At 41.4% G+C, this 12,032-nt stretch overlaps 1 protein-coding gene across 1 annotated transcript in view; it reads left to right on the forward strand.

The window, feature by feature from the left end:
• WRN (WRN RecQ like helicase) overlaps positions 1–12,032 on the forward strand; it is a 139,848-nt gene that overhangs the window by 40,055 nt on the left and 87,761 nt on the right. Inside the window, exons 10-11 of the mRNA XM_089670601.1 lie at positions 2,765–2,897; positions 7,683–7,758. Coding sequence (XP_089526727.1) covers positions 2,765–2,897; positions 7,683–7,758 — 209 coding nt within the window. The remainder of the gene's footprint in view (positions 1–2,764; positions 2,898–7,682; positions 7,759–12,032) is intronic.

Genomic DNA, 12,032 nt, shown 5'->3' on the forward strand with positions numbered 1-12,032 from the left:
GGGAAGGCCCAAACCCCTAAGCAGCGTGTGTTGGTACAAAAGTTGTTTTAGAGAGTCTGGGTCTTTTTAGACCAGGCATCTCCAAACTTTCTAAACTAAGGGCCAGAAAAGTGCCCCATTATTGGAGTCAGTGAGAGGAATAGTTCCCCACTGTTGGTGTCAGAGGAAGAAATTATGCCCCATTATTGGTATCAGAGGGGGGGAATAGAGCCTCAATTATAATAGAAAAGTATAGTGTCCCAGGGACTGGATAAGGGCAAGCAAAGGGCCGCATCCACCCCACAGGCCACAGTTTGGAGACCACTGTTAGACTAAAAGGTAAATTGTAGTATAATCTGCTGTATAATATAAAAGGAATGAAAGAGAACCTTAACTAGTAAAAAAAACAACCGTAAATAAATATTTTTGGCAAAAGGGACAATTTATTCACTGCTATTTTACCTAGACAAAAATGCTAGTGTTTGTTCTAGGCGATTAGAATTCCTTGACAGGTCTTTGTTCATTGATATTTTTGCTAAATTTCTTTATAACCAGGCCAGTTTTGTATCTTATGTTCTCTAATAATGTTTTTCATTAAAGTGAGATAGTCACTGCAGAGTCACTTAAAAAAAAAAAAAAGCCCACTTGTAAAAGAAATGTTTATTTACTTCCTGATCCAGCAGTAAGGAAAGGAAAAGCCACCTCTTCTCTACTCCCCAGCTTTTTCAAGCATTCGACCTTTGGATGTGTCAAATACTCGTTTCCTTGCCGGCTGCTGTGGTTACGCTCACTGACTTGTACTTCACTATAGTACAGGGAGCAAGTATTCAATTTATCAAATGCTTGCAGTGGGTGATGATCAGAGAAGCAGCGAGTCCGGAAAGGTAAATAAATAAAATGCTGGGGTTTTTTTTAAATAAAAATGACCTTGTGGTGACAGGGTCACTTTTAAGTAGCACGTGTGAATAATAGCTCACATTTCTTATTATATACAGGTGAAACTCGAAAAATTAGAATATTGTGCAAAAGTTCATTTATTTCAGTAATGCAACTTAAAAGGTGAAACTAATATATGAGAGAGACTCCTTACATACAAAGCAAGATAGTTCAAGCCATGATTTGTCATAATTGTGATGATTATGGCTTACAGCTCATGAAAACCCCAAATCCACAATCTCAGAAAATTAGAATATTACATGCAATCAATAAAAAAAGGATTGTACATAGAACAATATCGGACCTCTGAAAAGTATAAGCATGCATATGTACTCAGTACTTGGTTTGGGCCCCTTTTGCAGCAATTACTGCCTCAATGCGGCATGGCATGGAAGCTATCAGCCTGTGGCACTGCTGAGGTGTTATGGAAGACCAGGATGCTTCAATAGCAGCCTTCAGCTCTTCTGCATTGTTCGGTCTCATGTCTCTCATCTTTCTCTTGGCAATGCCCCATAGATTCTCTATGGGGTTCAGGTCAGGCGAGTTTGCTGGCCAATCAAGCACAGTAATCCCACGGTCATTGAACCAGGTTTTGGTGCTTTTGGCAGTGTGGGCAGGTGCCACGTCCTGCTGGAAAATGAAGTCAGCATCCCCATAAAGCTCATCTGCGGAAGGAAGCATGAAGTGCTCCAAAATCTCCTGGTAGATGGCTGCGTTGACCTTGGACTTAATGAAGCACAGTGGACCAACACCAGCAGATGACATGGCTCCCCAAATCAACACAGACTGTGGAAACTTCACACTGGACTTCAAGCATCTTGCAGTGTGTGCCTTTCCATTCTTCCTCCATATTCTGGGTCCTTGGTTTTCAAATGAGATGCAAAAGTTGCTCTCATCAGAAAAGAGGACTTTGGACCACTGAGCAACAGACCAGGTCTGTTTTTGTTTAGCCCAGGTAAGACGCTTCTGATGTTGTTTGTTGTTCAGGAGCGGCTTGAGAAGAGGAATACGACATTTGAAGCCCATGTCCAGGATACGTCTGTGTGTGGTGGCTCTTGATGCACTAACTCCAGCCTCAGTCCACTCCTTGTGAAAGTCCCCAACACTTTTGAATGGCCTTTTCCTGACAATCCTCTCCAGGCTGCGGTCATCCCTGCTGCTTGTGCACCTTTTTCTTCCACACTTTTCCCTTCCACATAACTTTTCTATTAATGTGCTTTTATACAGCACTTTGGGAACATCCAACTTCTTTTGCAATTACCTTTTTGAGGCTTTCCCTCCTTATGGAGGGTGTCAATGATGGTTTTCTGCACAACTGTCAGGTCAGCAGTCTTTCCCATGATTGTGATTCCTCCTGAACCAGACTGAGAGACCATATAAAGGCTCAGGAACCCTTTTGCAGGTGTTATGGCTTAATTAGCTGATTAGAGTGGAACACTTTGAACCTAGAATATTGCACCTTTTCACAGTATTCTAATTTTCTGAGATTGTGGATTTGGGGTTTTCATGAGCTGTAAGCCATATTCATCACAATTATGACAAATCACGGCTTGAACTATCTTGCTTTGCATGTAATGAGTCTATCTCATATATTAGTTTCACCTTTAAGTTGCATTACTGAAATAAATGAACTTTTACACGATCTTCTAATTTTTCGAATTTCACCTGTACTATTATTTTATACAGGGTAAAATAAGAAGAAAGTGTAATGTGAGCCATAATAAGGATAAAATCTATATCAATAATTTTTGAAACCGTAAGCTTGCATTCCATTTTTAGAGATACATGTACTGTAGCAGTTTTTCTTGTCTAGTTTAGTTATAATCCTCTTGGTTATTAAATTTTTCAGTCTATAGAAGATCTGGAAAACAGCCCAGAGTATGACACTGGAGCAAAATCATTAACGAATAGTAAATCTTTAAATAATGTTGTGGATGATGAAGAAGATGAAGGCATTGAAGAAGAGATTGAAGAAGACTGGGGTAAGCTTTTCCAAATGTTAGTTGATATTTATTGCAGAAAACAGATTTATGCATGATAGTATGTGCTGCAATTAAAGAGCAATTGAGCTCTGCCCATTGCTTACTTACAATGGCTTGTTCTGCTCTGTGTGTCTGTGTCGAGCAGGTATAGATCTTATATTATGCTGTGGGCTTTTTTTTCTATCAATAGCTTTTTGGGAATTGACATATCCTAACCATTTTATGTACATGTGAATATAAAATTAAAAAATTGTATCCGTGTGTATTTATTACATGTGTATACTGATTGTGTGTATGCATGTATACATTTAAAAGTTTAAAACCACCCTGAAATATTTTTCGCAGTTGATACTTTTTATTCGATAAATCAACAAGGCCCAAAAATTATAGTTTAAAAAAATTGATAATGTTGTCAGTATTCTTTTTACAGCATATCATTGCACTATTCTTCGGTTTTCAACAATTTCGGACCTTCTAGCTGTTAGATTTTGAGGATAATTAGAAAAATTCAACCCATGCCTTTTGTTACTATTCCCAAAGGTGCAGTTGGCTTTTAGGCCATGTTTCTTTCTATCATAGAGACCGTACACACGATGAGAATATCAGATGGATGATTGTCAATTTTTTTCTTTGAGTGCTGGTCTCATATCAAAAGTGAAGAGGTTTACTAAAGTTACTAAAATTCTTGTATAACAGAATAAAAATTTGAAAGTGACGTAATGTATTGTATTTGTATTGTATTTTTGAATGAGCACTGTACTGATTTTAAAAAAAAAATGGTATGATCTGTATCATATGAGAAACATTTTTGTGCTTGTCCCTTCAAATATTTTCGGATGATAGTTGTGTACTACATTCAGATTATCGTACACTCTCTTCTAAAGCAGTATTTTTCATAGAAATTTCTAATTGCATGTGCTAGGCTTTGCAATTACAGTGTTACTAAACCCACAACAGTAAAATCAGTCTCTATATGCCGTAAAGCATGCTTTTTATACTCGCTGTGGAACCTAATGAGTTAATCCTCTGCATTGGGTAAAAAAAGGCTGCTTGATCCTGGCTTCTCTGATCCTCCCCTTCCAGTGTCCCCCTCTTATCTCCTGATAAGACATATCGTGTGGATTCATTCTGCACATGCTCAGTTTGGTGTGTATTGCTAGAGAGGTTTTTTTTTTTCTTGGGAGAGTGCATGTAATCAGCATAGGGCCAATCGGCACTGTCCAGACGGAGGTCAGGGGTTCTGCATCCTTCTAGAGCAGAATGAAAACTTCTCCTACAAGCTTTAACCAGTGGTTTGTTGGACACTGATAGAAGTCACAAGACTGCTCTAACTGCTGATGAGAAAAGGTATTTAGCAGTTCATATTTACTGAAATAATTGCACTTCCATGTTCTGTGTACTGTGGGAGACCAGATATAGTGAATGCCGGGTCCTGGGTTTAGTAACAATTTAGCTTTTTCCACAAAAGTGTGATAAGTTTGAGGTCTGACAAATGTGGTAGCCTGTCAGTACTCTATCTTCTTTTGTCTTCACCAGGTTTTGCATTGTTTAGAATTATGCTTTGTATCACTGTCCAGCTGCAGTTGAAATTTGCCCCATTCCGGTGCTGACCCCATGAAATGTAAAATAGAGTGGTAGTCCCTCTGGTTCATATTTACATCTTAACAGCAGCAAAGCAGTCTTATACAGTCTTATGGCAGTTTGCGCTAGAGAACTTTTGATTGGTCAGCACCATCACATGGTCGGTGCTGACCAATCAGAAGCCATCTAGCCTGTACTATCATCTGTAAGGAGAGGAGAGAAAGCGGTGGAGATATCAAATCCCCAGACCTGTTAAGCAGCTTTCTCTCCTCTCCTTGCAGGGATGACAGTACGGTATAGACGGCTTCTGATTGGTCAGCACTGTCCATGTGACGTTGTTGACAAATCAAAAGCCCTCAAACCTGAACTGTTATCCCTGCAAGGAGAGGAGAGAAAGCGATGGGGATTTCCTGTGGGTTCACACAGGAGCAGTGGGGAAATGGCATGTGTTATGGACAGGAATCGCATTCCTGTTCAAATCGCATACTATTCTTTGCGGTGCTATTTGTGGCCGTACATTTTGTAGGGGCACAAATCACACCACAAAGTATTGGTACTTGGTATCGGCGAGTACTTGACCGAAAGTATCAGTACTCGTACTCAACGATCTAAAAAGGGTATCGTTTTGGAGGAAAGCACCCTGAGGCGACTTTCAGGAATCGAGTTATGCAAGTGTTGCTTTCCATTTTGATGAAAAGTTGTTGGCTCAAGAGAGTGTTCCAGGTTCAGAGCCACTGGCATTGCCTTCTCTCTGAGGACTCGCTAAATAATTAAGGCAGTTGAGCCGAGTACCAGGAGCCACCTAATTTTCATAAATTGCAGGGTTCCAATATACCTTGTACTCAACTATTTTTAGTTTAGTTTTGCCTGCGTTGTGTGCGCTCTTTTCTACCATGCAGCTTTGGAGAAGCATCTTTCTACTGCTGCCTTTGCTGCAAACAGCCCCATGGAACTTTGATTCTCAGTATGTTTCTAATGCCTGCCTCCTACCATCCAACCCTTCCCTTCTACCCCCTGTCCAGGATTTGTAAGTCACATGTCGGCTGCAACATGTCGGCCTCGCACACCAGTGTCACCTGCAGGCTGCGGGCAATGTTGCGCCTGGCTGCGCTCTGCTATGCCACACCACTGGGGCTGACAACAGCCTGGGTGCCAGGGCGTATTTTCTAGTCTCCATAGCGTTGTTGAGCCCTGCACTAGTGGTTCTATGGGATAGGTACAATCTGATCTGTATCTGTTCTCCCCTGAATATTCTTGCTTTCCTGCCTTGCAGGATCAAGACAGAGGGCATTTTGATGATTGTCATTGCCCCAGATGTGCCCTGAAGAGTTTGGTATGTCAGCCTTGTAAGACTTCTCCCAGATACACCGTGGACTTTTTCAGACCATCTGAACCATGCTGTCCCAAGGACCAATTTACCACTCTGCTTCTTGTCTGTTAGCTTTAACTATATAGCTGTTGAAGCCAGGTTTTAAGGGACAGGGTCATCTGTGGGAGCGTTATCCCTATGATGTCATCCCAGATTGGCCCAGGAAGGGTGACTGGTTTTGTGCTCTGCTATTTCTGGTGGCTTCGGCAGACCATTGTTCAAGCTTATGGTTTTAAAGATGGGGATCCCCCACTAGAGCTTTGAGTGCATCTTTGGCTTTTTGGCATCAAGTATGTTTCTTAGTTTTGTCAAGCTAAAACCTGGTCTTCTGTTTACACATTCTCTTTAAGTTTTATCAGCTGGACGTTTCTGCCTCTGAAGCTAACTTTGCGGAGGACTTGTTCTGTCTTCTTGGCTGTGTGCCCCCCAACCCCAATCCTCAGTTAAATGGATTGTGGAAGTTCTGAAAATTTAAGACTTCCAGTGTCCCTCAATGGACAAGTGAGAAAATTAAATTTTTGTACTCTCTATTTAATCCTCTTTGCAGTTTATTGGGGGAAAACTGGCTTTCATTATGCTGGAAGCTTACTGCGCTTGGCCTTTTTCACATGACTGATCTGAAACTTAATGCCAAATCAACTCTTAGCAGCTGCCGCAGAAAAAAGTACGCGTTCTAGACTGACCATTGCATGCTCCTGATCTCAACATTATTGAGATTTATTGGGGAGAACTCAAACATGCAGTGCCTGGTAGACAAAAAAAAATTTTTGCAAGACTTTCAGGCTCTTGGCCAAGAAGAATGGGCAGCTTTTCTACATAAGAAAAAAGCCTCATTCACAGCTATTACAATAGACAGCAAGCCATTATGGATACTAATCGGGACAACCCGTAATATTTCGAACTATGCAAACTTTTCAACTTATTTTATTTATATGGTTTGCTTAAAAGAGAAGTAAGGCTTGTTTTGCAATACTTCTCTTCAAGTTCACAGAAGTGTACTTACTTTTGCTCTGTGACCCAGAGTCCGTTAATAGTAGACTCCTGTGAGTGCCCGAAGGGCAGAGCGGAGAGCTGTAGCGGAGAGTTGTGACGGAGAGTCCTTGCTCTCAGCTCCAAGCCAAGCTGACCGAGAACCGAGCAATCAGCAGCCATGTGATTACTTGGGTTTTGGGCATAGAGCTGACTTGGGACAGCCGCAGTATCAGACAGATGCTGCAGCATGTAGGCGAGTATGCATGTTTGTTTTTTTTTGTTTCTATAACCCAGACTTCTCCTTTTAGGGCTTTGCAATTCTGTAATGCCTAATTGTTTAATCTGACTCTGTTTAAAAAATGTTTGATTTTAATAACCCTGGTTTTCTTAAAAATGGTCCAAAACTTAATTCCATTATTTCAAGCAGTAATCATTTGCAACATTTTAGCTATTTGCCACATAGTTAGGTCTTCGCTGTATTTATACAATTATTTTATGGTGTCTTGATAAAAAAAAGTGTTAATGCTTTAACAAAAGCAAAGATATTTCTGATATCCATGATGACAAATCTGTTTGTGTTGTATGTATCTTTGTGCACCACAGCGGGTTACAATGCAGTGTACTGCATCACAGCACACTGCTGAAAAAAGTACAGCATGTTCTTCTTTTTCTCAGTGCAGTGCAGTAATGTGAACAGCACTGATAGGAAATCAGGCAAATTACCTTATCTATGTCTTAGGACTGTATTGAGCATGGCAGACCAGCAAACCCCAACACGTGGTGTGAGCGGGCCCAAATGAAAATATTTTGCTTTATGGTATTTCTTATTTTCTTTTCTTTTACATGTATCTTTTTCCAAACAGATCCATGTCTACCTGAACCAAACACTGACCAGATATCTTGCTTGAAGACTTATTTTGGTCATTCAAGTTTTAAACCGTAAGTATACACAGGGTGGGTTTTTTAAGTTGGGATAGTGCAATAAAATCATCTCTTAAATTCTGTTCAGTGTCCTTCTGGTTTACATTTCAAACATATCAGCCTAGAATGGAAGGGATCACTGCAAAGGCTTAAATTGGTAAAGTGATGTGGACACATTACATTAGGAGGAGATTTAACCACTAGCCTACAGGGCACTTATACCCCCTTCCTGCCCAGGCCAATTTTCAGCTTTCAGCTCTGTCACACTTTGACAATTGCGTGGTCATGCAACACTGTACCCATATGATAATTTTTTTGAGACACTTGGAGCTTTCTTTTGGTTGTATTAAATCACCTCTTGGTTTTTTATTTTTTGATAAACCAAAAACTAGAAATTTTGAAAAAAAAAAGTTTTTTATTAGTTTTTGTTACAAAATTTTGTTAAGTGATTTTTTTTCCTTCACTGATATGCGCTAATGAGGCTGCAGTGATGGGCACTGATAGGTTGCACTGATGGAGGGCACTGATGGGCACTGATGAGGAGGCACTGGTAGGTGGCATTGACAGGCATCACTGATGGGCACTGAAAGGCAGCACTCATAAATGGCACTGATAGGTGGCACTGAGTGGCACTGATGCGCACTGACAGGTGGCACTGATTGGTAGCACTGATAGGTGGCACTAACTGGCATTGATAGGTGACACTGGAAGGCAGCTCAGATGGGCACTGATATGTGGCATTGATGTGGCACTGATGGGCACTGGCAGGTGGCATTGATGGGCACTGACAGCTGGCATTGATGGACACTGACAGGTGACACTGCTGGGGCTACACTGATCATCAGGGCACACTGACAATCAGTGCCCTGATGATCAGTGTACATGTTCCCTCTGAGGGATGCTGAATACCTGCTCTCCACACCTCACGAGCTGTCGGCGTGACAGCTTATGAGGAGAGAAATGCCGATAATCGGCATTTCCCTATTTATATGCGGTCAGCTGTGATTGGACACAGCTGATCACATAACTGAGCTGACATCTTCGGCTCTTTCTGTTGATCGGTGATCCGCTGTGTCTAAGGGACACAGTGCACCACCGATCACCATGCCGCTTGCCTCCGGAGCCACGCATGCGCGGTTAGAATGAGAGGACGTCATATGACGACCTCCCAGAATGAGAGCACCGCCTTGCGCCCATCATTACCTTATATGGCGGACGGAAGGCGGTTAATTTGCAAATTGCTAAATAGGCACCTCACAGGCCAGACAGCCTCTATGGGCAAAAAGAGATGCTGATGTCATCAGGATGTTTTGGCTTCCAGTGCACACTCTAAAGCCTTCCATGCACTATACCAGGCATCACTGAATGGTGGACTGCAGTACGGACCAAGTGACAAATATATCTGTGTATGCTTGTTGTATAGTATACCGATCTTTTTTGCTGCAAGCTTTTTTTTTTAAAAGTCTGAAATAAACTTTAATGAAGTTCGTTTGGCATGGGAAACAATCAACACATCTTATGCAGACATAAACGGGACAAAGCAATAGGCTTACCGGACATCTCCCTGTACCATAAGGCCATGATGCTAATGTGTATCTTAAATTAGCAGCATGATGCCTCTAATAATATTTGGGTCCCTTTAGAGAATACCTTTGGTGGGCAGGAACTTGGCCGGGGCCACATGGCTACTGATAGATGATAGAGGACTCTCAAACTGGACGTCCCCACTGACTCGAGCAATCCTTACTGTGTGGGATAGACTGAATATTTGATGTGCGTATGCTGCCTGGACCTTCCCTTTGCAACCTCTTGGAGGCTTTCTGTGGTTTCCTCCTGGGGAGGATGTTCATGTTTTCCACTCTTGGGGAACGGATGGAGACACCTCATGCACTAAATTTGCATGCAGTTTGGAGGGAAACTATTGTCTATTGAAATTTTACTGTCCCAGTATGGGTTCTTCCCAATGACATTATGGAGGTACAGTCCACTGCTGGATTTCCTCTTTAAATTACAACCCCCACTGCTCCGACAGGGTTCATCATCTTCCTTTGAATCTTTGTGTGTACAGCCCCTGGAATCTAGACACCTGCTCTCTTATATGTATAAGTTGGTGCTTGGAGATTATTCTCAGACACCCCAGGGAATGGGAGAAAGAGCTGGGGGACTGAGTTCTTCCCTCCACAGATTCAGAAAATTATGCACTTGGCCCATGTTTCCTCCATCAGGACTTGCATTCAGGAATCCGCTAATAAACTTCTGACTAGGTGGTACAGATCATCACCTTGCCTTGCTCAGATATTCCCAGGGGCAGATTCTAGCTGTTGGCGGGGCTGCTCTCAACAACAAAATTTTCTTCACCTCTGGTGGGATTGCCCCAAGATTAGGGTGTTCTGTGAAGCAATTACACCCTGGATTTAGAAAACGACCCTTAGGCCAGTTCATTGCACCCCACTCCAGTTCCTATTTCGTGATGTATAGTTCTCTGTCAAGAGGTACAAGAAGAGTGTGAGTCCTTTATTGTTGAATACTGCTAAGTGCTTGATTCCAAGGTATTGGAAACAGGCCATTTGCCCAACTCTGGCTGACTGGAAGTAAGAATTGGATGATAATATGGGAGTGGAATGCTGGGTACATACTGTTAAGAACCAGCTTGACTGTTTTCATGATATTTGGTCGGGTGGATGTATTACTCTGAGATCCCAGATGCTTAACCATATATCTGTTGGATTCTGTAGTGCCCCCCCTATTTCCACACTTTAGTCCCTGTTTGCGTTTTATGCCTCCATGTAGTGTTCGGTCCTGCTATTATAACTTTGACACTTTACAGCCACGCCCTATCATGTTTTGGTCTTTAATATTCAGTATGGATTTTGAGGTGCTCATCTCCTCTCTATTCGTGTTCGTTTTGGGAATGGTTACTCCCCGATGGATGGTTATTAGGTGTGCCCCCCCATTGTGCTCATGGTTTATTTGTCTTGCTGATTTTTTTTTTTTAATAGTTCTCTGGATGTGGTCTTTTATGATGCTCTTTGTATGGGAGGAGAATATGTAGACTTTTCAAGATGCTCCTTCTCTATGTGTGTCCTTATTGCTTGCAGTTTCTACTTTGATTTGTATATACATTATCTGGCTTATGGGCATAATCTGTTGATTTGCAATCTACCCTGCCGCCACGCAGTATTGTTCAGGACATATCTTGCTAATGTTGCCTTTTTTATATGTATGTTTGCTGTTTTTTTTTTCTTTTTCTTTCTTTATGTACTGTTGTCTTGTACCAAAATTTTAATTAAACTTTGATTATACAAAAAGTGACAGTTTTATCTGGGCCGCCATACAGCCAGTCCTCAGTGAATGCCCCCTCCCCCACTCCACTGCAATTATTGGTTGTTAGGACTGCTGTGATCCTAAAAATGATGTCAGATGTATGACCCACCCCCAGTGTCATAGGAGAATGGAGGTGGAACATCCTCCTTCTAGACCTGCAGCCCTTTCTGCCGTTTCCCGCCCTCTGACTTCCTGATGCTAAAAGGTACAGGCACACTCTGATGGGGACAACTGATATAAGGGGGCACACTGATGAGGACATTTGATGTAAGGGGGACTCTGATGGGGACAACTGATGTAAGAGGGCACTCTAAAAATTGACAAAAAATACAGTATTTTTGCAATGCTATGGAAAGTACATTTATTTTTTGCTAGACATAAACATTTATATACTAGGATCTGACTCCTAGCACAAACATGAATTTCAGCCCTCTGCTGGAAGAAAGCTTTAATGACCAGGCCTCCTTGAATTTTAATTCAGTACACCCTGCACCATACAGTTAGATCGTACAATTTTGGTATAATCGTATTTAAATTTACCAAAAGTATGTGACATAAGGACTTGCCTGAACAATCCATTTAGTTTTATTCAATCAGGATGGCCCTTGCAATACATAGTTGATGGTAGATTTAAAGGAGATTGTATAATGTATAGCCAGCTTGAGTTATGCCAGCACTACCACCCATAATAACTATTATCCTAATTTGGACCTAGTTAGTGCCCGATATATAAATAATACTTGCAGTAATTTAAAAATGAAAGCATATGTCAAAGCAGAAAAACATGAATGCAGTACATCTTTGCAATACATCAGACTATGTTTTATACCTTTAAATACCCAGAACATACTAAAAAAAAAAAAAAAAGTTGATCTGACAGAATGACGTTCAGCTACTAATTTTCAATTGTGGTATGACAACACACATTATGAACATGCATTATGAACTTAGGGGTGCTAGCTCTGCTC

Source organism: Staurois parvus, unplaced genomic scaffold, assembly GCF_062004578.1.
Source record: "Staurois parvus isolate SC_StPar_1 unplaced genomic scaffold, SC_StPar_1.0 ptg000091l, whole genome shotgun sequence".
Lineage (NCBI taxonomy): Eukaryota > Metazoa > Chordata > Amphibia > Anura > Ranidae > Staurois > Staurois parvus.